The following is a 24,438-nucleotide window of genomic DNA, read 5'->3' on the forward strand; positions in this document are numbered from 1 at the left end:
CTCCGTAAAAATAGCAAGCAATAATTAAAAAAAAAACTACTGCTTCTTTGCAGTTGGAAGCTTTATTATTGAGATGACAGCAGTCTGTTGCAGATGTCGGCAATTTTCAGCTAATAGCTATCATCGAACTGCATCATATGTGTTGTGCAGCTGATTGAGCCACATGCATTATACACTAATAATTATATATTATTTCTATACTTTTCATAAACAGTCTACTCTGGTTATATTTTTAAACAAAAGAATTGGAAGTGCTTTTTTAAAAACCTCTTCCCTGTTAGCTGTTGCACAGTTCCTTGTTTTAGTAAGTGAGTGTGTGTGTTTGTGTGTATGTGTGTGTGTGTGTGTGTGTGTGTGTGTGTGTGTGTGTGTGTGTGTGTGTGTGTGTGTGTGTGTGTGTGTGTGCGCACATGCACTGAAATGCACGGCTGCATGCATGAACTCTTCAGTACTGTAACTGAAAATGTGTCAAGGCTGCTGCTGGTACTGGCTCTCTGTGGCTGTGTAGAAATCCTCCAGGACACTCTGCAGGTAATCGAAGGTGGGCCGGTTCTCAGGCTTGTCCTTCCAACACTCCAGCATGATGTCATACAGTTCTTTGGGACAGCAGTCCAGGCGCTGCATTCGGTAACCCTTCTCAAGGGATCGTATTACCTCTGGATTGGTCATGCCTGAATATGCAAACATATAACCGGTTAAACGTCCTCATGCTTTTGTGTCACAGTTTCTTACAAAAGTGAGTGAGTTCAATCCATGACTTCAATTCATGGTGTGAGAGCTTTTCTTGGCACTAGAAACAGAGACCAGAATAAATTTCCAACACCAGTCTTAGTGCCCCTTGACACATAACACGAAAGATGCAGAAACCGGAAGAAAATCTACAAACCAAACACAAAATGGGGAACCACGAACCATCATGTGCATGCACGAACACAGTGTGAGCAGCTGCAGCGTGTTGCACCACACTGCACCGCTGATGTGGAGACAAATAAAATAAAAACCAGTTGTATAATTAGTGAAAATCACTGGGTTGATATCAATAATAAATAAAAGGGGACGCAATACAGAAGCCCGTGGTTAAATAACCCTGGTTAAATAAAAAATAAATACCACTCACGGGATTTGAACTTGCAATTTACAAAAGCTCAGATTACCAGACAGAAACTTTACCACTGCACTACAATCACTGTCTTATAACAGGAACGTAAAATGCCTAAAATCAAAAAGAGAAAAAAGCACCATAATAACTGACAAAACGATGTTTGTTATGGTGTACTTTTAGGGAATAACCCTGTTGTGTCTAATGATGTGTCGGACATTTATGCTGGGATATACAGTTGAAAATATTGCTTTTTAAAAGGAATTTTATCATAAAGCAGATATTTTCAACTGTATACAACATGCCATTCCCCTTTGTGTGCAAGTTTGCTTCAATTGTGTTATGTGTGAAGCGGCCCTTAAGTTTGATGACCACATTAGTCTTGGCCAGTCATACGTTGCTGTACTTGTCTACTAACAGACACTTGGCTGTATTGAATTACTTTTTCCCTCCACCTAATATTCATGTTCTTATGGGTGGAGTTAAACTCAGTCTGACCACATCTAAGTTCTGGGGATATTTGTGAAATGCAAGACGATGGTTCCAGCAATCACATTAGCATCCTGTCTGTAATTTTGTTTTCCTGATATAGTGTTGCTGTGTATTGTTCATTCTATCTGATTTATTTCTGTTTTATTCTCTGACCAAGGTTTCGGCTGATGAAGAGTCTGTAGGCGACCACCACTGATAGCCCAGGAAATGTACTGTGGGAGTGTGGGTTCTGAGGGCCATCCACCTCCGGTATGAGCTAATCTTGCAGACCGGTCACTTCACTGACGATTGTGGGACTAAGGAGCAAATTTTAAGTCTGAAACTGAATTGATAACTCAGTTCTAAATGGCTTTCACTGAGCATGATGTTTTGATGGACTTAAAATATTTCTTTGCACTGGGTAAAGCCTTTGGTGGTTTAGCTGGGGCAAAGTCACATTAAGCATTAAGATAACAAATGAAAACTATACATAATATATAAGCAAAATATTCATCTACTGTGACTTTCTATCTTCCTATTTTAATGTTTGTATACACAAGCATACACATGCCCATTTGCATGTATGCACATATGTATTGGATCTGTTGGGCATTGCAGTGTGTTTAGCTAATGTGTAGTAATACTATATTACAAAATAACTCACGGTGTCTGGAATTAAAGAGATTCTCCTTTAATGAATTAATTAATTTGCTGTCTTAATACAAGAGACACAGTATCCTATTAAATTGGTCCCATGCAAGCATTATTTTTGATAGTTTAATTTTATTAAAGTATAACATGGCATAGCAAGGATTATGCCATACACAAATATATCTATCCTAAAACTGAAAAAAGAGATAAATTATTTTACATGGTGATAAAAAGTTCTTTATCTGCACTCTCAAATGCAGAGATATTTCTAGTTCATCAAAACAACATTCTCACTGACAGCCAATCAGAATTTAAGTTGACCACATGTCATGTGTTCAGTGAGAGGCAATCAGAACTGAGTTGCGTCACTTCAGTTTGGGAATTATAAATTCGCATCCCTCTGGGAATTGGGATGTTGGTCATGTTCAATGAGGTTCTAAGTGTCATCATTTCTTTGTTGTACTTTGTTTTATTTGTTAATTTGTTATTAAGGGGCATGGCAAGAGCAGATGGTCACCCCTTGTCTGGTCTGTTAGAGGTTTCTTCCTACAATCAGGTGGTATGGTGTAAAATTAAAAACCCTCCCATGTGTTGCGTCTACCTATGCAACTAAAACAGGTAATCTCAATAATTAGCTCATTCACCTGCCTGAAGAGCTGAACTAATTGCAGTCAGCTGGTTTATTAGGAAGATGGAAGGAAGATGGCTGGACTTTTACTTTCTGAAGCTGGAGTTTTACACCTCTGCATCCGTGGGATGGGCTTTTCCTTACAACAGTTCTGTATGTGCTTCCTCGGGGGGGTAGGTAAGGTTTGACCTTACCTTTGTGAAACACCTTGGGTGACTTATGATGTGATTTGGTACTATATAAATTCAGTGATGGGCAGCACGGTGGCTTAGTGGTTAGCACTGTTGCCTCACAGCGAGAAGGTCGTGGGTTCAGTTCCCGTGGCCTTTCTGTGTGGGGTTTGCATGTTCTCCCCATGTTTGTGTGGGTTTCCTCCGGGTGCTCCGGTTTCCTCCCACATCCAAAGACATGCGGGTTAGGTGGATTGGAATCTTTAAAATTGCCCGTAGGTGTGTGTGTGTGTGTGTCTGTGTTTGTTTGTCTATTTGTGGCCCTGCGACAGACTGGCATCCTGTCCTGGGTGTACCCCGCCTCGCGCTCTATGACTGCTGGGATAGGCTCCAGTCCCCCGCGACCCTTAACTGGACTAAGCGGTAGAAGATGAATGAATGAATGAATGAAATTCAGTGATGGGCACAGTTCCACTAATCAGCTAAACACTAATTAGCAAAGCTGACTTTTTTGTTAGCCAATTAGCTTTCCAGCTAACTTCAAAAACCATCAGCATCTAGTAGATGGGTCAAAGTGCATAGAACACTGCCATCTACTGGATGGCAGTGTGAATGGCGCCCGGTTATATCACACGGTTGTAGAGTTGAATCACAACTTAACAGTATTTTCAGTTTTGCAAATGCCTTTTTTTTACAAATGAAAAAAATTACATATTTTACAAATACACATTTATTTGTAAAAACCAACATGTGTTATAGCCACTTGTGTGTTGGTTTTTACACCAACCAATCAGTGATGAGGGGAGGCTCATTTTACCATAATGCATTTTGGCATCTGTGTGTATTAATGTTCAAAACATTCAGAATTAGTGCATTATTTTAAAATTAAAAGATATGTTATATCTTCACTTTGTAAAAATGTCAGAGTTGACATTAATGTAGTTATTCTATCCAGATTCATTTGATTTATAAATCAAAACCATAAGGCAAACATGCTTTGCTTTTCAGGTCATCTGCCTCATGGCTGGACCGGCGTATGCTGTGAATGGAAATGACTCTTTCTTACAACAGTGGGCAGGGCGCACAAAGACAGACGCGCTGACTCATTGGTTGTGTTGGGTTTGTGATCGTCTTTGATTCTAATCAGAAGTGTTAGCGGTGCTTAAACTGAAAGCCGGCTTGTTAGTAGCTTAGAGTGTACTGGAGACAACGCTGAAAGGTAGCGGTTAGCGATTAACTGTAGCTTCCGCTAATTTGTTTGTGGTTTATCGGCTTAGCGTTATAAAAGCTAATTTTTCAGTTAGCTGATCAGCGGTTATCAAAGTTAACTTTTTGGTTCACTGTGCCCACCACTGTATAAATTAAACAAACTGAAACTGAATTAAACAAGCAACATTCCAATAAGATAAAAAGACATGTTTTTAAATTATACAGCTTAAAAATCTTGTTGAGTGAAATAGTCTTGGAAACATCATGTTTTGAGTCATGTCATTATGAAGTGATCTTGTCTTATATTAACTGTAGATTAGATTTTTTTGACTAAAATTCAACATGTCCACCAGTCATTAATTCATGTCCAGGCCCAATATCTGTGACTATTTTCCTACAGTTCAACGGCCAAAGGAGAAAGTCACAAAGCATTTGGTACCCATGCCACTCAAGCACCAGAATCAAAATCAACGGCTGTATTTTTGAGGTAAAAAGATCAAGTCCAAAATGCCATGACCTTGTTTCAGTCTGCATTCTAATTCTACATAAAATGAAGTGTTGAGAGATATCCATCCATCCATCCATCTTCTACCGCTTAGTCCAATCAAGGGTCGCGGGGGGCTGGAGCCTATCCCAGCAGTCATAGGGCGTGAGGCGGGGTACACCCAGGACAGGACGCCAGTCTGTCGCAGGGCCACAAACAGACAAACAAACACAGACACACCCACACGCACACCTAAGGACAATATTGTTAAAGATTCTAATCCACCTAACCTGCATGTCTTTGGATGTGGGAAGAAACCATAGCACCCGGAGGAAACCCACGCAAACATGGGGAGAACATGCAAACTCCACACAGAAAGGCCCCGGGAATTGAACCCATGACCTACTCGCTGTTAGGCAACAGTGCTAACCACTAATCCACCGTGCCCGTGTTGAGAGATATTTGTGGAAAAAATGGTAGAAATGTTGAAGTTCCCTTACCTGGGTATGGTGTACGTCCATAGCTAATAATTTCAGTCAGCAAGATTCCAAAGGACCAGACATCTGATTTAATGGTGAAAGAACCATAGTTGATGGCCTCAGGTGCTGTCCACTTGATTGGAAATTTGGCTCCTGATTGGTGGGAACATTAAAGCAAAATGAACGAAAATTAAAATAACTTCTGTTCTTTCTTAAACTCGAGATAAAATCAGACATCTGTGTAGCACAGTGTAAATTCTGCTGAATTGTGGAAACTATGACTGGTCCCATTTCAACATTTTTAAAGAATCAGTTCCTTTTTTAACTGTTTCGTGTGACACCTGACTGCTCAGCACATATCTTACATGTATTTACAGTGCATACTGTAGTGTACCTTCTCTGGCTGTGTACTCGTTGTCTTCAATGATACGTGCAAGTCCAAAGTCAGCTATTTTACACACTAAAGCTTTATTGACCAGGATGTTGGCAGCTCTCAAGTCCCTGTGGATGTAGTTCCTCTGCTCAATGTAGGCCATGCCCTCTGCAGTCTGCAAACAAGGCAAAACCATACATGAGGAACAACACTTTACATTCTGGCAATGATCACAATTCAGATTGCAAGCTAGAAGTTACTTATGTTTCTTTACATCAGAAGATGAGTATTTTCCAACATTAATATATAAGAAATATGCCCTGAGGCCCATTGGTACTGGTCTTTATCCCAGATTCTGCAGTGTGATGTGGATGAGACTCTACAAGTCCCCCTTAATGTGACATCAGTCCAACACAAGTTACTTCCCCAGTCGGTACCCATTTACAGCTGGGTGGACGGAGACAATACAGATGAAGTGTCCAGTCCAAGGACATGGGCAGATTGCATAACAGGGAATCAAATGCAGGTCTACATTTTAGTAGCCCAACTCTTTATGCCACTGAGCTCCCTGCTCTGCTGTACTCTATCAATATCAATTACCTAAAAACAAAGTGTAGGCAGCGAGCTAACAACTGTTATTATTAACAACTAAGTTTGAAAACCATTAGCGGTGTTGCTAACTTCCACTAATTTTAATTAAACTGAATTCAAGTCAGCTAACTTTTTTAAAATTAAAATTTAATTGTCAAGAAGTAAGCCGTAAAATCATACATCTTTGTTCTTGTTGGAGATTATACACTAATCCAGTCAGTGAAATGGTCACATTGTGTCAAGGCAACAAGGATCACCTCAAGGAGATGGAAGAGCAGGAAGACATGTTTATATTTATTAATATTTTTCTTTAACTTAACGTTGAATGCGAAGAACTGCTTAATTTCATATGTTCATTACCCAAGGCCATCAAATATGGCCATCGGGTATTGCAAAGACTTTGCATCCATCCGTCTGTCTGTCCGTCTGTGCTCAGCATAAGTCCAGTCCCATTACTGCCAGTCTTCAAATTCAGAAGGAACATTCTTGGGACACAGACCTTGGGCAAGTTCAAAGATGGCAACACTTGACCCATTTTATGAGGTATTTTAAGAGGTTAAAAACTCACAATCTGTTCAGTTTGTTTGTTTTTGAAGGGCAATGCTCACATGGCACAGGGTATTTTAGCATTGCATTATATTTTTACCCAAGGCCATCAAATATGGCCATCGGGTATTGCGAGGCTTTTCGTCCATCCAGCCGTCTGCCTGGCCATCTGTCTGTGCTCACCATAAATCCAGTCCTATAACTGCCATATTATTCCCATAATGCCTTTTGGCATGTGTGTCTGTTAACACTCAAACCTTCGGAATTAGCGCATTACTTTAAAAGATATGTGCAATATTTTCACTTTGTAAAAATGACAGAGTTTACATTAATGTTGATAAACTATCCGGAATTATTTTGTTTATAGATGAAACCATGAGTGAAAAGTGCTTTGCGTTTCATGTCTCCTGCCCACTGTCTGTGTCATTGCATGTGGAAAGTAAATGACACTTTTCTTTTCACAAACAGCAGGTGGCAACCACTGATCTCTATATACTACTGGATAGCTCATGGGCCCACACCCTCCGTACAATCCGCTGAAGAAAAGTGGCGGCCATCTTGCCACTCCCAACTTATGCAGATCGCACATAGACAGCTTATTGGAATGTCAACAATTTCTCACTTAAGTTTGATCCCTCCTAATCTGTGCATGCCATGATTCACTATTTGATTTTTCTTTCTTTCTTTTATTACTTTGACACGTTCTTCCCTTCTATTCTCACTTACACATATCTCTGGGACAAATACTGAATTCCAGCAAGGTTTTATATATATATATATATGTGTGTGTGTGTGTGTGTGTGTGTGCGTGCATTGGTATCATATCATGAACAAAAGTGGATAGATAACAAAAGTCATGATGGATAATACAGAAATAGTGGATTTTTTTAATAGTTGCACTAAAAGAATAAAACACCACTTAACTAGCTACAGGAGAGTTAGCTTTCCCTGCAATGACAACATTTATTACACACAGCTCTATGAGCTTCAGCCTAATATACACTCAACAAAAATATAAACGCAACACTTTTGGTTTTGCTCCCATTTTGTATGACATGAACTCAAAGATCTAAAACATTTTCCACATACACAATATCACCATTTCCCCTCAAATATTGTTCACAGACCAGTCTAAATCTGTGATAGTGAGCACTTCTCCTTTGCTGAGATAATCCATCCCACCTCACAGGTGTGCCATATCAAGATGCTGATTAGACACCATGATTAGTGCACAGGTGTGCCTTAGACTGCCCACAATAAAAGGCCACTCTGAAAGGTGCAGTTTTGTTTTATTGGGGGGGATACCAGTCAGTATCTGGTGTGACCACCATTTGCCTCATGCAGTGCAACACATCTCCTTCGCATAGAGTTGATCAGGTTGTCAATTGTGGCCTGTGGAATGTTGGTCCACTCCTCTTCAATGGCTGTGCGAAGTTGCTGGATATTGGCAGGAACTGGTACACACTGTCGTATACGCCGGTCCAGAGCATCCCAAACATGCTCAATGGGTGACATGTCCGGTGAGTATGCCGGCCATGCAAGAACTGGGACATTGTCAGCTTCCAAGAATTGTGTACAGATCCTTGCAACATGGGGCCGTCAACATGCCATCAATAAAATGCACCTGTGTTCTTCGTCCATAACAGACGCCTGCCCATACCATAACCCCACCGCCACCATGGGCCACTCGATCCACAACATTGACATCAGAAAACCGCTCACCCACACGACGCCACACACGCTGTCTGCCATCTGCCCTGAACAGTGTGAACCGGGATTCATCCGTGAAGAGAACACCTCTCCAACATGCCAAACGCCAGCGAATGTGAGCATTTGCCCACTCAAGTCGGTTACGACGACGAACTGGAGTCAGGTCGAGACCCCGATGAGGACGACGAGCATGCAGATGAATTTCCCTGAGACGGTTTCTGACACTTTGTGCAGAAATTCTTTGGTTATGCAAACCGATTGTTTCAGCAGCTGTCTGAGTGGCTGGTCTCAGACGATCTTGGAGGTGAACATGCTGGATGTGGAGGTCCTGGGCTGGTGTGGTTACACGTGGTCTGCGGTTGTGAGGCTGGTCGGATGTACTGCCAAATTCTCTGAAACGCCTTTGGAGACGGCTTATGGAAGAGAAATGAACATTCATTGCACGAGCAACAGCTCTGGTTGACATTCCTGCTGTCAGCATGCCAATTGCACGCTCCCTCAAATCTTGCGACATCTGTGGCATTGTGCTGTGTGATAAAACTGCACCTTTCAGAGTGGCCTTTTATTGTGGGCAGTCTAAGGCACACCTGTGCACTAATCATGGTGTCTAATCAGCATCTTGATATGGCACACCTGTGAGGTGGGATGGATTATCTCAGCAAAGGAGAAGTGCTCACTATCACAGATTTAGACTGGTTTGTGAACAATATTTGAGGGAAATGGTGATATTGTGTATGTGGAAAAAGTTTTAGATCTTTGAGTTCATCTCATACAAAATGGGAGCAAAACCAAAAGTGTTGCGTTTATATTTTTGTTGAGTGTATGTAATAAAGCTCGTAACAAAACCTAACACCCCAAAACGATGCACAAGTAGACCTAATAAATGTCTTAAAATAGTTCGTCCAACACAAAACACAACATGTGGCTACACATGTTGAGTTAATAAGCCACTTATTATTATTATTATTATTATTATTATTATTATTATCTTTGCTTATGCTGGAATAAGGGAGAGAACTCTTCAAATTATTGTTCATTATTATCACTTACTGAGGTGTTGCTGGGCTGGTACCGTAGATTTACATTTACGCTACCCCTGGCTATACCCGCATGCAGCTGCCCACAGTGGGCGGGTATCCGGATACCTGCCCGCTGTGCGTAAACTGATGACATCATAGCGCGCACGCGCGCAGCCCAAGAACTGTCCGCAGAGGAAAAGATGAAAAGGCGAGAAGTGTGTGTTGGTCCCAATATGGATATTCCGGATTATTTTCTCATGGATAGTCCGACAATGAACAGCAGCCAAAGCAGCCAGCTTGATGAGGACGCACTGCTGAATTTGGAGAGCAGCGCGCGCCAGCCGACACAACAAAAGTTAAAGTGAGCCAACTTTTTATGTACGCGTTACGTGTTGTGTATCTCAGTCTAACTCGGGCGAATAGCTGCCATTTTAGGCGACGGCATGGACGTCGGGTCTCTGAAAATGCATACCGCATGACAAATGCATGTTATTGTATTATTACTTCCCATTTCAATCATACTCACAGGTGAAATCTTCATCCACAGCCTCTGAACTGGCAATTTGCGCAGTTTATAGCTGCACTTGAAGGTATTTTTTAACATAATTACAAAGAATAAAGTTGTGGTCGTCTCACTGAAGATCAACAGAAAAGTGCGTTCAGGAGCGGGACATCGGAGTCGTAATATGGCGGCCAGTTTGCTTCAAAAATATTGGCCAATGAGCGATCCAGTGTTATATAGGGGTCAGTGCTGGCAGTTGGCAGCCAGCACGTCCTGCTCCACTACCTTCTGCTGGGGGAGGATTGAGCAGTCTGACTGTGGCAAAACATGCATAAGACAAGAACTAACATGTATGATTTTAGGGTTCACAAATATTTTTGCTTTGCTTTGTCAAGCTTTACTCACTATGCCAGCAAAAAAATGTTAGTGGACTGAAAGTTAACGGAACTAAATTCAGTGGAAGCTAATTGGTCCACTGATGGTTTTTAAAATTAGCTGAGAAGCTAATCCGCTAACAAAAAAAGTTATTTTTGCTAATTAGCAGTTAGCAGATTAGCGGAACTTTGCCCACCACTGAATAAAAGTTAGTGGCTATCTGCAGTTTCAGCAAAATATAGTGGTTCAGTGTAATCATGGTTATCTTTTCAGTTGACAGATTAGTAGTTAACAAACCTAACTTTTATCTTAACCCAAACAAAATGTGCGCTGAAACATAAGTACACATCCTGTAAAAAATTTGGGGTCTTATGTGTCCCATTGCTCATCTACCAGGATTTATGATAACCTGAGTGTAAAAACTAATGCTGCGCATTTGGACATATTCTAACAAGCAGAAGTTCATGTATCTTGTATAAATTTGTTATGGCTTTTTGGTTCAACACAGTTTCCTTTTGTAAATTGTATCAAATGTTTGTTCCCTTAGGCAAATTTTTTCTTGTCCAACCTACTGTGGAGGAAACATAATGATACAAGGACTACAGTGAAACATTTTACTCAAGAGTTCAGCAGGAAGCATGTTCCTCTTATTAAAGACACACAAACACATGCACATGTACGCGCGCGCGCACACACGAATAAACATACTGAGGCTGCAGGTGAAGCACACTGTTGCCTTCACTGCCTGTAGATGGCACACTCGTGCACATTTACTTGAAGCTACTTCTCGTTAGGCGGTGATTCTAGAGGTGGAGCGTTTACTCAGAATGGCAGGTGGAATATCTTAATAGTCACTTTATGTTTTTAAACACTGGTTCTGAGAAATGTTAAAAGGACAGACATAAAAACAAACCCATCAAACAACAAGAGAGAATGTTCTGCAACAGTCTGGAAAAGAGGAATGAGGGTTTTAAAAAAAGCCCATTATTTCGCCTGACCTGGGCAGAGAAATCGATAAGCTTTGGGAGCTGGATGCGACGCCCCTCATCACTCTTCAAGAAGTCCAGTAAACTACCTGTAAATAGACATAAACATAATAGCAAATATGCAATTTAATCATAATGTCTGGAAAAGTCTGTGTACTTTTTGGGTAATTAGGGACATAAAAAACCCCCACCACCAACAACAAACAAGCAAAAAAACACAAAGGTTTTTTTCATGTAATCTTTAATGTCACAGTGAAAACAAATGGCAGTAACACAATTTAAATAAAATAAAATGGAAAACAAAATCATTTTAACTTCATTATGATAGACCTAAAACAACATTTTATAGGTTTTTGGCTTTAGAAAAGTCATTGAATGGATATTACCATGTTACTGAATATTATGAGTGAAAAAATGAATGAAAAAAGGGAACACAGTATGATGTAATGTTTTTATTTAACTGATGTTGTAGAAATTATTTTTCATTTTGAGATTAAAAAAATAACATTTTTTAACATTAAATGTTATAAGTGTACAAATTCACTGGAAATTGAATGCAGCATAACTGTATTTGAACTTACTGATTAAATTTCCCAAAATCCTTGTTAATGTAGTCAGAATGTATGTTGAATTAATTTAAGTCAATCTTTATGTTACAAAACCAACAGATGTTCTGCTCAACATTTTTTACACACACCCACCTTTTTCCATGAACTCTGTGATAATATAGATGGGCTCCTCCTTGGTGACGACGGCATTAAGTCGGACCAGTTTGTCGTGCTGCAGAGTCTTCATCAAGTTGGCTTCAGCCATGAAGGCCTCAACTGACATGCTTCCAGGTTTCATGGTCTTCACTGCCACCTTGGTGTGTTTATTGTATGTAGCTTCAAACAAAAACATTTAATTTAGAAAATTAAATGCATTTAAAAAACTAAAACATGAGGTACTGTCCCCATCTCTCGAGATAACCCAGTACCAAACAGATTAAAATCCATCTCACCCATCCAGACTTCTCCAAACTGTCCGGCACCGAGCCTCTTCTCCATTCTGAGTGATGATCGTGGGATTTCCCAGGCATCTTTCTCCCATGGCTTCTCAGGTTTGGAGTTCAGACACGGGCTGGTCAGGGTTTGGCACAGACCATCACCCTGCTCTAGAGTTAAAATAACAACATCGAATCGAGTTATGAAGTCATGTTATTGAGCAGCACATTGTAGAGTGCTTACACTTACAGTGCTGATGAGAAAACAAATCGCATCCTTGTGATTTTTACCAGAGGCCATCAAATATGGCCATCAGGTATTGCAAAAGCTTTTCATCTGTCCAGAGAGCTAGGACCAAAGTAACAAAGGCTACACACTATGCAAAGAGGGACTCAAATCCTGCAGTGCCAGGTGTGTCCCCCTGCTTAAGCCAGTATGTGTCCAGGCCCATCTGAAGTTTGCCAGAGAGCATATGGATGATCCAGAAGAGGACTGGGAGAATATCATGTGGTCAGATGAAACCAAAATATAACACTTTGGTAAAAACTCAACTCTTCGTGTTTGGAGGAAGAAGAATGCTGAGTTGCATTCCAAGAACACCATATCTACTGTGAAGCATGGGGGTGGAAACATCATGCTTTGGGGCTGTTTTTCTGCAAAGGGGACAGGACGACTGATCTGTGTTAAGGGAAAAATGAATGTGGCCATGTATCATGAGATTTTAAGCCAAAACCTCCTTCCATCAGTGAGAGCATTGAAGATGCAACGTGGCTGGGTCTTCCAGCATGACAATGATCCCAAACACACCACTCGGGCAATGAAGGAGTGGCTCCATAAAAAGCATTTCAAGGTCCTGGAGTGGCCAAGCCAGTCTCCAGACCTCAACCCCATAGAAAATTTGTTGACGGAGTTGAAAGTCCGTGTTGCCCAGCGATAGCTCCAAAACATCACTGCTCTAGAAGAGATCTGCATGGAGGAATGGGCCAAAATACCAGCTACAGTGTGTGCAAAACTAGATGTAGACTTACAGGAAATGTTTGACCTCTGTCATTGCCAACAAAGATTATGTTACAAAGTATTGAGTTGAACTTTTGTTATTGACCAAATACTTATTTTCCACCGTAATTTACAAATAAATTATTTAAAAATGCTACAATGTGATTTCCTGAATTCTTTTTTCTCAATTTGTCTCTCACAGTTGAAGTGTACCTATGTTGAAAATTACAGACCTCTCTGATCTTTCTAAGTAGGAGAACTTGCACAATCCGGGACTGACTAAATACTTTTTGGCCCCACTGTACATCCGAGGGTGTTTTAGCATTTGCGTCATCTTTCATGTTTTAACTGCTTTAAATAATAAAAAAAAGGATCCAGCTTATTCAAAGCTCATGGAAACACATTGAAGATTATAAATGCTATATTCCATTTTTGCTAATAAATGCCCCCAAATCCAAAACAAATCCAACAGTTTGTAGCCAATATGGTAAGACTGGATCACAAATAATTAATTTGATTGACTTTTTTTTTATTTTTTTTTATTAAAAATGTAAGCTGTGCATATGGCACTTTTTGAATGACCCTTCTTGGTTATGTGATTAGATTCTAAGATGTATATCCAGGAACAGACATGACTCAAGATGTGCATGGAGGAACATAAGGCGGATTACAGAGTGGACTTTCACTCTGACTAATTTTAACCTGACTTCTGACACATACATTAAAACTGTTCAGTGATTGAAATTGTTCTTTTTTTCCATTCCACATACAGTGAACTCACTCTTGTAATGGGTGACAAGCTCCTGGAGAGTGTGGAAGGTGATACGAGGAGAGATGTAGAATCCTCCGTTATCCAGAGTGCGAATCTTATAATGTTTAACTGTTTCCCCAGACTGGGCGTCGTGGTCCCGGACAGACAGAGAGAAGCTTCCTGTGGTGAAAGAGAAAGAAGGGAGTTGTTACCACATGACTTACTGAAGCTGTTAAAGGCATATACCATACTGTTTTTCAGCTGACGTGATCGATATTTAGAGCTGATGGCCTTAAAATAATCCATCTGCTTAATTTACATTCTGAAATATTGGTGCTCAGTGTTTTTGCAAACCATTTGTGGAGACCAACAACTAATCCTCGACATGTATGACCTTCTGATTACAACGTAGTAAAAAAACAAAAAAACAACTGAAACAAACAACACACATTGAAAGAAGAATTACTGTTAGTTTAATTCATCATGTTTTGTGCCCTTTTTCAGAAAACATTAATAACAGGAGAACACACACACACACACCATTCAACGTAAGCACAACAAAACGTGTCTGCTGTAAAAATTACTAATTATATCATGTTTGAAAGCTATATTTCATGTATTTGTAACTGCTTGAACAATAAGAGGCAAACAGTTAAAAGTGTACAGCCTTTGAGTATTTTAAGATTAAAGTCATGAAAAGAATTTCCTGTTACCACTATAATTTTATTTATCAAGGTCAAGGTCAAGGTCAGGTTTATTTATAAAGTACATTTACAAACAGTCAGCAGGGGTGGTGGCCAAGTGGTTAATGCGTTTGGTTTCAGTGCAGAAGGTTCCAGGTTCAAATCCCACCCCTGCCACATTTCTCCATGTAATGTGGAGTTGCATCAGGAAGGGCATCCGGCGTAAAACCTGTGCCAATTCAGCATGCAGATCCACCTTGGATTTGCTGTGGCGACCCCGAGTGCAAACAAGGGAGCAGCCGAAGGGACTTACTTACATTTACAAACAGTCAACACTGCCCCAAAGTGCTGTACAATAAAAGGAATTAAAATTATATTTAGTTAAATACAAGAACAAAAAAAATCAACAAGACAATAAAAGATGTGGCAGTATTCAGCTGATCTTGTGTTAAAAGCCAGTGCAAAAAGATGTGCCTTTAAAAGAGTCTTAAAAGAGTCAATTGAAGGAGCCAGTCGGAAATTCAATGGCAGAGAGTTCCAGAGCTTGGGCCCCGCAACAGCAAAGGCTCTGTCTCCCCTGGTCTTCAGCTTAGACCTGGGACAGACCAGTAAACTCTGGTCTGCAGAGCGCAGAGCTCTTCCTGGAGTGTGCAATGACAGCATATCAGATAAATAGAATGGGGCATGACCATGAACTGATTTAAAAACAAGCAACAAAATCTTAAAATCAATTCTAAAAGCAACAGGTAACCAGTGCAGTGAAGATAAAACAGGAGAAATGTGTTGTGCCGTTTGGCTCCAATGAGCAGATGCGCAGCTGCATTTTGCACCATCTGGAGGCGATGCACAGACGACTGATTAAGATCAACATACAGAGAATTGCAGTAGTCTAAACGAGACGTAATCAAGGCGTACACAACCACTTGCAGATACTCTTCTGAGATCTCTCAAAACCGAAACAGTCATAAGAATGGTTTCTGCTTGTGGATACTTGGAAATACACACGCGTGCATGATTAGTGTGTGTGTGTGGGGGTTTAAACTATTTAACTGTCACATTTAGTGTTTTTTCCATCTGATGCAGATGCTAAAAGTGCTTTACAATGATGCCTCACATTCAAGGAGCTGCTATGCAAGGTCCTCAACTACACACCACGAGCAACTTGGAGATTACAGATGCTGGCCAAAAACCCTTGATGACTTCCATGACTGATAGGGAATTGAACTGAGGATCTTTTGGTTACAACACGCTTCACCAACCTCTTGACCATTGCCAAGTGCCGTTGAACATACCCCAAATGTAAATGTGGTGCACTGAAAAAAGAACCAATATAAAAAGTTCTTTCAGCTGGTAACATCTGAATGAATTAAGTTGTTTGAACATAAGTTAGTAAGTTAGATCAACTCTAACTTACAAACTTAAGTTCAAACAACTTAATTCATTCAGATGTTACCAATTGAAACAATTCATTTATGTTGGTTCAACTATTCTCTTTTTTCAGTGTGTGTGCTTTCGATGACACTATAGCTCTGCACCACAGACAAATTTTGGACATCTTATGATGTCCAAACATGACTTCATGTGTTTGGACATATGTAACCTTCCTTGCCTTTGTTGATTAAAATGTGAACACAAACATCTTAGTGTTGTTTGAACTGTCAGCAGGATGTCTCAAAAACACATTAATGGGTTTAATGTAACCTAGCAGAGAGGTCGGCATTTCATAAAGAGAGACTTTGAGGCAGAGGCAGGTTCCCAGATAAATTCACTGATTTCCATCTTATTAGTGCTTTGGTGAACTAGTCCCCCACCTGTACTTTATCTTGGCAATGGGTAGAACTGCGGATGGGTGAGAACCTGGCAGATGTATACACTCTCTGATTTCCCTTGAGTTTGTTCCATGTGTCACTTACCTTGGTTGGTTTCACTGTCTCTGATCATGAAAGATCCAATTTTGTTCCCAGGAGCCAACAGCTGCCTCTCCGCATCTTTTCTGGTTACTCCCTTAAAAAACCACCTAAATACCAGGCAAACAGAGGCGTTAGCATAGAAATCACCAGAAATCAGAACTCCCCCCCCCCCCCCACCCCATGGTTAATAATATTTTCTTTATTAACATTATCCCCAGGTTGTGGAAAAGCCAAGACATGAGTAAATACAGAGATAGATGTAGCTTGTTTGCTTGCTAGGTAGATAGATAAGTGGCTTTTTAAAAAACACAATAACTCAAAAACAATAAAAGCCATCATTTTTCACCTTACCATATTAAAAAGGCATATAATGAGGACAAACCCTTTGACATCAGGTGAACTTTAAAGCACCAGAACAATTAGAAAACCCACTTTGTTTTGCTTGTTCACCTATCCAATCACAGTGTGGTATGGCAGATGTATAGCTGGAGACGAGAGAAGCTGGAGACTCCATGTGCAAGTTGTTTTGGGTATATGCTTTGCAAATAAAACATGGCTATGACACGTATTTGCAGTGAAGATCATTTTTGCTGCCATAATGTTTTGCAACAAGTTGAAAAACATGTAAAAGAATCAAATCTAAAAAACATTATAAAATAATGCAAACTGTAAATAATGTCAGTGTTTTTGTGAAAGCTCATCCATCTTACAGTAAGTCAATGCCATGAGTGCTTTAATGGTGTTCCTAATTTATCATTAAATACTGAAACATAAGTTGTAAAGTTGTAAAGCACAAGTTATTTCCATCCCCCCAGCCCCAATAAGATGGTGCTTTAACGTTGATGGACAGAGAAAAGGATAACCAGTTTTACATACAGGCCAGGTGTATACATCTCATATGATGATTAAAACTCTGCAAAATGTATTGTTCAGGCTGTAGATACAGAGAATTGTTTATTTCATATTGCAGCCTATCCTATTGTCTCATTCATGCTCTTTAAATAACATCAAATAAGTGAAAATAAGCTTTGGGGAAGTTCATAATGGAATATGTTTTTCTCATGGCATCTGTTCCCTTATTGGTGTATCACTTCCACTTTCCCAGGCTGTCAAAATCCTCTAGTTCCATAATTCTCAAACTGTGGTACATGCCGGCTCCCTCTGGTGGTATACTGAGTCAAACGAACAAGTCATTTTTATGGCGTAATTAAGTGAGCTGCTTTTTTCAAATAAGGTTAAGACTAACTCAACAACTTTTCATTGAATCAATACAAACTAATAGAGGAGACTATTCATAATGAAGGACTTCCCAGTTGGTGAATGTGTGTGTTTCACACATGCCTTCACATGTTCGGGGAGTCAGCAAATTTCAACAGAATTGGAGAGTTTTCACTTGTAAAATGAGCGACAAGTACCAGGATAATTTCGGTGGTGAGGAGTTAACAAACAGCATGTTGTCACGTTCACGTTACTGCTGTTTTCTCATAGTAAGAGAGTTTGTATTTGTCAGTGAGTTTCTCAGGCAACTGGGCTTCAAACATGCCCCAGCAGACAGGCCACAGCAAGCGAACACGTGGACACTTGGAACCGGACCGAAAGAGCAGCAGGAGCGAGTCGAGTGGAGAGGAAGCATCTCATCGGTCGGGCCTGCAGGCAGCGTTAAGGAGGTCGTTGACCGGGCAGGAGTGGAGACGCGCAGCCAGTAACAGACAGTAACAGCAGCAGAGAGTGGCAGCATTTGGAGGAACATTGCATCATCGGTCTTGTCCCATAAAAACAACGCACAAAGGATATTATTATTATTATTGTTGTTGTTGTTGTTTTTCCTTTACACGAGGGACCGTAACTTCAATTGACGAACTGGAAAAGAGAACAACCGTGAGCTGCTCCAGTGGAAAAAGGCACGTTAATAATGAATGAATGCCAGCAAGAACAGACAAGAGTTCCGGTTAGCGACTTTAATTAACAGAATGGTGAGTTACAATTGGCATCTTTAAATGGCTTTGACGGAGGTTGATGAATAAATTGTGGACCCGCTGCTTCTGATTAGAGATCTGGCTATCACTGATTCAGCAGGTTTTAATGAAAGCTGGTCAAACTTGTGCTACGCTATGTTTATTTTACAAGTGAGAGCGTCTAACCAATTAAATGTGAGTGGAGTTATTAAAAACAGGCGACACTGCAGAAAAAAAGTTGTTTTCAGCCCTAATTATTTTTTTAATTGGATGTACAGCCAGCAACACAGCTCCGGTATCACTCGAACTGCAACAAAACATACAGAGAAGTTCACTGTGTTTTCACTCACTAAAAACCGGCCGATGCTGTGCATGTGAGAGGAAACAGTTCTTCTCTGCTGCCGGACACAGTCCTGGAGGTCACAGGCGGTCAATGACCAATACAAAAATGCTTTAAGTTGTCAACTTCACCTTAAACTGATCTAAATTATCATACAAGCTTCACGCTGCTGCATGGCGCGAAGCTCGCTCATACAGGGAGTTCCAAACAGGAAGTACCAAAGTTTGAGTCCACAGTGAAACAGGAAATGTCCAATGTTGAACACTTCCTGGCATGGGTGGAGCTAGAGCAGAGGCCAGGGTTGCACTGGACTTCCCTGAAATCTGACTGGACACAGATGACAGACAGGTCAAAATGTTTGCCTCAGATTAGAACTGAACACATTGTTTGAACCATGGACTAATAATGACACCAAAGTTATACTGGTGAGTAAATGACCGTATTTTATGCCATAAATGAGGTCCAGGTTGTTAAAAGCGGCATTTCTCCTTTAATTCGGGTTGTCATATATATTCATGTCTCTCCAGTGATTTTTAAATAAGCAGACAGCTGTTGATTAAATAACCCCCCTAAATTTGCTCTCTGTGTGACACCAGGATGATGCATTTCACTTCAAAATACACATGCCACGCAGTGTTTCTTAGCTGTACTCAAAAATATTGGAACACTTGGCATTTCACACATTTTAATTTGTCCGTAACATATACATATAATCCATATTGCTTTCTACTATTTTAAGCTGTTGTTGTTGCTGCTCTATGCTAGCCTCGATTCTTCGTACACTTTAATTCTTCCAGTTTGTTTGTGGTGTGTACACAGACAAAGCTTCCTCTGCATTACAGTATCATACAACATCTCTTTGTGCAAAGTGTGCTGTATAGTTGAACGATGCACAGAGACACTATGTGCGGCAAGATCATGTTGCAGGTCTTTGGAGCAGGTCTGTGGGTTGACTGTGACTGTTCTCACCATCCTTCGCTTCAGCTTATCTGAGATTTTTCTTGGCCTGCTACTTCAGGTCTTAACTAGTACTGTGTCTGTGGTCTTCCATTTCCTCATTATGTTCCTCACAGTGGAAACTGACAGCTGAAATCTCTGAGATAGGTTTTTGTATCCTTCCCCTAAACCATGATGTTGAACAGTCTTTGCTTTCTTTGAGAGTTGTTTAGAGGCTCCCATGTTTCCAGTCATTGGAAGAAATGCAAAGAGGGGAAACATTTGCAAATGGCTACCTTAAATACCCTTTCTCATGATTGGATTCACCTGTGTAAGGAGGTCAAGGGTCAATGTGCTTACAAACCAATTTTGTGTTCCAATTAGTGCTAAATGTATTCAAATCAATAAAATGACAAGGGTGCCCAAATCTATACACCTGCCTAATTTTGTTTAAATAATTATTGCATACTTTCTGTAAATACTAGAAACTTCATTTCACTTGTCAAATATTAATGTGTTGGTCTGCTATATGATATATTTAACTGAAATTTCTGATCCAGACAACCAATGATTTATAAAGGAAAATCATGAAAATTTTCAGGGGTGTCCAAACTTTTGCATACAACTGTATACTCTTTCTCACACATGCATATCAAGTGTGATTGTGAGAATATGTGCATGTAAGTGAGAAACCTGATGGCTTGCCCTGAGCTCAGATGTCCAGTAGGATGTCCACAAACCATGAACACACTGCTGCAAAGGCGGTAAGCTTTGAGGAGCCGACCACACCCTTTCACAATGATTCGCCGACCGAATTACTTACAGAAAAAAAAAGTGCAAACGTTGGAATTGGATTAGAATTGGAATAACCCCCTTGTGTCTGATGATTTGCGGACGTTAATGCTGGATTACGGTCGCAAATAGCCGTAAAACTCCTTTTTACCGGTAAAGTTCAATTTGCGACCATAAAATCCAGCATAAACGTCTGCAAATCATCAGACGCAACAGGGTTATTCCCTAATTAAACATTTACGAGGTCTGTTAGAAAAGTATCCCACCTTACTATTTTTTTTTAAAACCATATGGATTTGAATCACGTGTGATTGCGTCAGACAAGCTTGAACCCTCGTGCGCATGCGTGAGTTTTTTCATGCCTGGCGGTTGCGTCATTCACTTGTGAGCAGGCTTGGAGTGAGGTGTGGTCCACCCCTCTCGTCTATTTTTTATTGCGAATAAATGTCTGAATGATTTGGAGCTTTGCTGCATCAATTTTTTTCCAGAAACTGTGAGAGACCTCCAGGTGGACACCGTTCAAAAATTAATATGGCATTCAGGGATGATTTTATGGGGATTAAACAGATTACGGGGTGTTACTGCCACTTTAAGGACGGCCCACAACTGCTGAGAGTGCGGCGCGCTCCCAGCCCCCATCGACAGGCTGACACCCCGCTGGAACAACCAGATCATTTCCAACGTGAAGGCTTTGTTGATCCAGGACCTCTTCTGACTTTCACAAAAAGGCAGAAGATGTGGACATCAGCACTTTTTCCGGCACATTCCACCGTTACAGGAGTTTTTTCATGGAAAGAAAAGCGGAGGGACGCGCCACGGCTCCGTTCATTAAGTGGGACAAAACCACCTCGGACTTGGTCTCTCAGGACAGCTTTCAGGTGGATTTCAGACAGATTCCGGTTGCTTTCCAGTCGTGTGAATATCCGATTGTGATTGTGCATGAGCTGTACATGCCAGAACATGTCCCGTGAGGCTTCATCATGGCGTTGCTTTGCGCCGAGCGGCTGCACCGCGATGCGCGGTGGAGCAGCTTCTCTTTCCATGACAAAAACTCCTGTAACAGTGAAATGTGCCGTTCATTTTTAAACTGTCTTGATCCGGTATGTCATCTGACTAGCACAGTAATTGTGAAAAGACGTGGACATTCACACCTGTTGATGGGGGCTGGGAGCGCGCTGCGCTCTCAGCAGTTGTGGGCCGTCCTTAAAGCGGCAGTAACACCCCGTAATCTGTTTAATCCCCATAAAATCGTCCCTGAAAGCCATATTAATTTTTTGAACGGTGTCCACCTGGAGGTCTCTCACAGTTTCTGGAAAAAAATTGATGCAGCAAAGCTCCAAATCATTCAGACATTTATTCGCAATAAAAAATAGACAAGAGGGGTGGACCACACCTCACTCCAAGCCTGCTCACAGGCGAATGACGCAACCGACAGGCGTGAAAAAACTCACGCATGCGCACGAGGGTTCAAGCTTGGCTGACGCAATCACACGTGATTCAAATCCATATGGTTTTTTAAAAAAATAATAAGGTCGGATACTTTTCTAACAGACCTCGTATGTTAGTTAGAAACGCTGTCAGAAAATGTTAATATTAGTGAAACTATGCAACAGGTGCCACAACTTTTCTACAAGGTCTTGCCATCTTTGGATCAACCAGTGGTAAAACTCAGGAGAAGATGCTCTCCTCCACCTTATCATCATTGTGTTAATCTTGACAAAAATTTTGGCTCAAAAAAAAAAAAAAAAAATAACAAAAAAAAAAATCCATCTTCACAGTGTCGCATTCCCTGTGTTTTCAGGTGTACTTACTCTTCTGCCTCCAGAGTGTCTTTGGCGACATAGTTGCTGGGGATGTAACCTTCCTTGCCTGTGCTGATTAACATGGCTTTCCACCACTCCCCCGACCTGCAGAGAGAGAACAAGTGGGAATCTTTTTGGTTGCCATAAATCAGCACAAATACTGGAGTGAAAGCAAACACTTGACTTCTGTAACTGCCAACGATGGACAGTAACGTTTTTTTCTATTTCTCTGTTCATTTGCTTGTTCGAAATATTAGAGACATACATATTAAATGATGCTCTTAACACTGCGTGGAAGGTTAGGGGAGGGGAAATGAAGAACAAAATTAAATTTCAACAACATAAACTATGTTTATATGAAGGGTGGGTTCTTCTCATAATGATCATTGTAATCATTGTGTTGCCACAGTTACTTTGAAAAAAATAAAATAATTACTGATCACTCCTTGAAAAAGTAACTTAGTTAGATTACTAGTTACTATATTAGTTACTTTCAGGTGCTGCCAACAACAACCCCCCTGCTTCCTCAACATGAAAATGATAACCAGTTTGGCCAATACTCACTTTACTGGAAGTGCATTTTTAACAGTAATGTAAAGTAAACAATGTGTGTCTTGACATTTAAGTTGAACTTAAATACTACAATTGTGCTCAAACGTTTACATACCCCGGCAGAAGTTTAGGTTTTTTTGGCCATTTGTCAGAGCATATGAATGTTGTCCATTCGGCTGCCCCCGATTCATTCGGGTCGCCACAGCGGATACAGCCAGATCCGCATTGGTATTTGGCACAGGTTTTACGCCGGATGCCCTTCCTGACGCAAAACCCAGTTTTACCTGGAGAAACACACACAGCCGCTGGTATTCCAAAGAGGTCTCCCATCCAAGTACTAACCAGGTCCCGCACTGCTTAGTTTGCACTGTGCATAATTTCTCCAATCACAGCCACATAAGCCTATAACCTCTTCTGGGTTGTCTGGGTGTCTTGGTGGCTTTCCTCATTCTTCTACTTCTTGCACAGTCACTCAGTTTTGAGAACTGTCTACTCCATGCAGATTTACCATAAAGTGCCATATTGTTTGTATTTCTTTGTAACTGATGTAAATAAAGTCCGAAACATATTCAGTGGCAGCTTTACCATCAGAGAGCCTTGTCCAAATCTACCACAAAAGACACCAAGCTGTCATTGATGTTAAAGGGGCAATACACGGTATTAAGAACAGGGGTATGTAAACTTTGGATCAGGGTCATTTGAGTAGTTTGAGTAGTTTCTGTTGTCATTATGATTTGAAAAGAGTAAACAGTTGTTTGACAATAAATGGCTTCACCCAACCACTAACCATGAGTAAAAAAAACGTTTTTGTGTTTTTGTTCATATTCTCTGAAAAATCTGACAGGGTATGTAAATCTTTGAGCACAACTGTATATTTTTTAATGGCATGGATCAGTGAAAGAGGCTGTGTTTGAAGGTGAGCTGTACAAAGAGGTGTACTTACTCTTATATAGTTCTAACAGACAAAGTGTACGTTTGTTAAGACATGGTTGACATTGAGATACAAAGAGACACGCAAATACAGTTATTTTAAGAAAAAGATTGACACTGAACATATCAGATTGAACCGTCTGATATACGTAACCAGTGTCAAAATAAATAGAACACTGCCATGATCTACTGGTGCCATATGTTCAGTACTTAAGCTGGGCTTACACTGTGTGAGTTTTGGCCCTTTTTCAGCTGATTTTTCACTCGTGCGAGAATTTTTTGGATCGCGCTGAGTTTTTTAGGTTAATCCCGCATCCTGCATCGTGTAGTATACATGGGGTAACGAGTTGCGTTTAACCTCTCACGAACACCTCCTGATCAGCAATTGTATGGTCAGATGAAGATCAAACCTGTTTGATATTCTGGTCGGCTGTCATGAGGGTATCCCGCTGCTGAAGCGCTACAAGCGTCCAACCTCTCGCACTGTGCATGTGCAAACACCAATGCGGAATTGG

General features: G+C 40.6%; 1 protein-coding gene across 3 annotated transcripts in view; it reads right to left on the reverse strand.

Annotated features, from left to right (window-relative positions):
• hck (HCK proto-oncogene, Src family tyrosine kinase) overlaps positions 1 to 24,438 on the reverse strand; it is a 92,358-nt gene continuing 67,920 nt past the window's right edge. For 2 of the 3 annotated variants that reach the window (XM_034172108.1, XM_034172110.1), the window contains exons 5-13: positions 22,451 to 22,546; positions 16,620 to 16,723; positions 14,054 to 14,203; positions 12,294 to 12,446; positions 11,995 to 12,177; positions 11,306 to 11,382; positions 5,586 to 5,739; positions 5,213 to 5,344; positions 1 to 671 (exon numbers count right to left, since the gene is read on the reverse strand). In XM_034172108.1, coding sequence (XP_034027999.1) covers positions 469 to 671; positions 5,213 to 5,344; positions 5,586 to 5,739; positions 11,306 to 11,382; positions 11,995 to 12,177; positions 12,294 to 12,446; positions 14,054 to 14,203; positions 16,620 to 16,723; positions 22,451 to 22,546 — 1,252 coding nt within the window. In that variant the 3' untranslated portion in view covers positions 1 to 468. Of the gene's footprint in view, positions 672 to 5,212; positions 5,345 to 5,585; positions 5,740 to 11,305; positions 11,383 to 11,994; positions 12,178 to 12,293; positions 12,447 to 14,053; positions 14,204 to 16,615; positions 16,724 to 22,450; positions 22,547 to 24,438 lie in introns of all 3 variants that reach the window. The other variant, XM_034172109.1, reaches the window with a different exon arrangement.

This window comes from Thalassophryne amazonica, chromosome 6, assembly GCF_902500255.1.
Source record: "Thalassophryne amazonica chromosome 6, fThaAma1.1, whole genome shotgun sequence".
In the NCBI taxonomy this organism is placed as follows: Eukaryota; Metazoa; Chordata; class Actinopteri; order Batrachoidiformes; family Batrachoididae; genus Thalassophryne; species Thalassophryne amazonica.